This window comes from Hesperophylax consimilis, chromosome 2, assembly GCF_061612785.1.
Source record: "Hesperophylax consimilis isolate HC1 chromosome 2, BYU_Hcon_1.0, whole genome shotgun sequence".
Taxonomy (NCBI): domain Eukaryota; kingdom Metazoa; phylum Arthropoda; class Insecta; order Trichoptera; family Limnephilidae; genus Hesperophylax; species Hesperophylax consimilis.
Window position 1 is genome coordinate 25,725,804 of NC_142837.1, and position 3,384 is coordinate 25,729,187.

General features: G+C 39.7%; 1 protein-coding gene across 1 annotated transcript; it reads left to right on the forward strand.

Annotated features, from left to right (window-relative positions):
- Positions 1 to 1,183: 1,183 nt before the first annotated feature.
- Positions 1,184 to 2,377, forward strand: fd102C (forkhead domain 102C). The gene has a single exon (XM_089643705.1). It carries the CDS (start codon positions 1,184 to 1,186, stop codon positions 2,375 to 2,377), a length of 1,194 nt encoding a protein of 397 aa, XP_089499831.1.
- Positions 2,378 to 3,384: the final 1,007 nt, after the last annotated feature.

The window sequence follows — 3,384 nt, forward strand, 5'->3', positions numbered from 1 at the left end:
CCAATTGGGATATCTTGTAAGGTTGAAAGTACCCAGTCACCGTACACGGCTAAGGCCATTTCAAGCAACATTTCAATTCCGAATGATTGGTCTTTCACCAGAGCGATATTAATCATATCTTCCACTCTGGAATATAAGGCAAATATACTGCGCATTATTTTTAATTATTTAATTGTGAAACCGTACACATTCTTCAAATAACAATTACCCCCGGGTCCGTAACAAGGATCGCAACCACTCAACCATGGAGGCCGTCAAAAAATGTGTATTGTGATAAAAAAATTTTTTTTTTACAATCTTTTACTTTACCTAATAAAGTTAGAAGTTGTTATTCAATCTTCTTCATTGACAATGATGTGGAAATTATCAAAAATCTAATATATTATCTCGAACAGATTTACCTCTCGGAATTATTTATTTATTTATTTATTTATTTAGACGCCGTAAAAGGCTTTTACAATATACATGATTTATGTTTACAGTGGTTCACAGGAGCGAAACAGTATTATGTTAAACAGAATAATTACTGAGAAATTATGTTGAAAATTAAACAAACAAACATTATTAGCCATGCCTGTGAAAAATTGAGACCTTCCATCAGCTTCGGCGAAAAGTTTCCCCAACCCCTCATCCCCTATACCCCCACTCCCCCCTCATGCCCGCCCAGCCCCTCCCCGCGCTAAACAAAAACAACGTGTATACCAACAGCGCGCCAACACAAGGCCGACCTGCTATTGGCCCGCGCGCCTTCCCGTCCGGCCCACCAAAGCTTTTCAAATATTTCTCAGCAAATAAGTGCTCGGCTTATACCAAGAATCCGTACGAAGCCCCCATCAAGTAGATAGTTAAAGTCCATGTTAGCGACCAACTCGCGAGTCCGTACTTCATGGGACGTGCGTGGCTGGGGAGGGGTTGGAGTTAGAGAGGGTTCTACAATGTCGAAGATGATTTATGGCTCATTCGGTCGGCAATCTGCGAAGGGTTGCCACGTGCGTGCTGCTACTGTTAATGTTTGACGTTTAGCTAAAAATAACATTTATTACAATGCTTCGTACGTGATTTGTTCAATTCAGTGAAAAACATTGCGCAATTTCAGTTAATTTTTATCAGTGATCAAAGACAATCAGTAAACAAACGATTATTGAGTGCCCGAGAATTTTTTTGATTTTTTAATAAGAAAATAATGTGTAGCAACGGAGATAGCCCGCCGGGCCCTGGAACCACTGTCATGCCATATCCCTTGGCTTCCCTCGTGAAGCCAACTCCTGGGGGACCGCCAGGTCAAGGACAAAATCCTTCACCCCTTTCAACGGGACTCCTTCCGTTGGATCAGTACAGACTCCAACTCTACAACTACGCTATGGCGGAGAGACTCAGGTTTTCTCAGCTTCATCACTACCCTGGACCAGTGCCTCTTTGCCCAGCTTATCCTGGGCCTTATGGACCTCGTTTGGCACTTTCCATGTCACTATTCCACCACCGAGTTCTACAGCCGGAAGAGCCCAAACCTCAACACAGTTACATCGGCCTCATTGCCATGGCGATCCTCAGCTCACCAGAAACTAAGTTAGTTCTCTCCGATATATATCAGCACATCTTGGATAACTACCCATACTTCAGGTCCCGTGGACCTGGCTGGAGAAATAGCATCAGACACAATTTGTCATTGAATGACTGCTTCATCAAAGCAGGCAGGAGTGCAAATGGGAAAGGACACTACTGGGCAATCCATCCGGCGAACGTGGATGATTTCAGGAAAGGCGACTTCAGGAGGAGAAAAGCTCAAAGGAAGGTCAGAAAACACATGGGATTAGCTGTAGATGATGAGGGAAATGACTCTCCCAGCCCTCCGCCACTATCAGTGTCACCTCCTCCAGGTCTGCCTGCCCTTCAACACTTCTGGCCTCCTACCCCGACGGCGGTGTTTGCTCCTCTCCCTGGAATCGCTAGAAAGCGGCAGTTTGATGTCGCTTCTCTACTGGCACCTGATGAGATATCCATGAGGCATGAGGAAAAGATCCATAAAAAGCAGCTAACATACCCCAAATCATACTTCAATAGCAGTGGAGATGAAGATAATGCGGAAGAGGATATCGACGTGGTGGCTAGTGACCAAGAAGAGAAAGACATGTCGCACGAGAACTCGGACAAAGATGTTGCGCCCGTTAGATTCTCATCGGAGCCTCAGGGAAACGTTCCGCAGGGGTTGCAGTACCCCCTGCTCAGCCACTGGGGGGTGTTCCCGGGGCTGGCTATAGACCAGGCGCTGATGGGGCGGTACTACGAGCAGTTGGCTGCCTCGCAACCGAGGCGACCTCAACCCCTTTCTAGTCCCAATATACATGGTAATGATCTCACCAATAACTCTGATTTATAGACACAATTATTAGCCTTCGAACTGTTTCGTTGATAATTTATTGCTTTTATTTGTATATGAACATCGTTGACCAATAGTTTAACACTGTACGCTTATTTTTGTAAAACGTTTTATTTAATTTTCCGCCTAGAGTACTTCAATATTGTTGAATAAGTTATAAGTTGAATAAATTAATAAATTACTACTCAAAAAGTACTCGTGAATGTATGTATGTAGTAGGTATGTCGTGAATGCTTTTTAAAAACTGTAATTCCCTTCATTTTCGTTTTTTCCATAAAAAATTACTCGTTCATCAAACTGTCATAATATTATCATAGGTACTTAACTAACCAATGCCTATTTAATTGTAAAGCTTTACTGTGATTCTCGTATTTATACATTATGCCTTTATTTAATAATTATAACCACATAATGTATAAACACGAGAATCACAGTAAACCTTTACAAATAACATTATCATTAGAATAGGTACATAATTAACCAATGCCTATTTATTTGTAAAGCTCTTCTGTGATTCTCCTGTTTAAACACTATGCGTTTATTTAATAATTATAAACACATAATGTATAAACACGATAATCACAGTAAACCTATACAAATAATATTATCATTAAAATAGGTACATAATTAACCAATACCTATTTATTTGCAAAACTTTACTGTGATTCTCCTGTTTATACATTATGCGTTTATTTAATAATTATAAACACATAATGTATGAACACGAGAATCACAGTAAACCTTTACAAATAATATTATCATTAAAATAGGTACATAATTAACCAATGCCTATTTATTTGTAAAACTTTACTGTGATTCTCCTGTTTATACATTATGCGGTTATTTAATAATTATAAACACATAATGTATAAACACGAGAATCACAGTAAACCTTTACAAATAATATTATCATAAGAATAGGTACTTAGCTAACCAATGCCTATTTATTTGTAAAGCTTAACTGTGATTCTCGTGTTTATTCATTATGTGTTTATTTAATATCATTA

Excerpts from the sequence above, each read along its gene's own strand:
- fd102C (XM_089643705.1), top strand. The coding sequence starts at position 1,184 with ATGTGTAGCAACGGAGATAGCCCGCCGGGCCCTGGAACCACTGTCATG.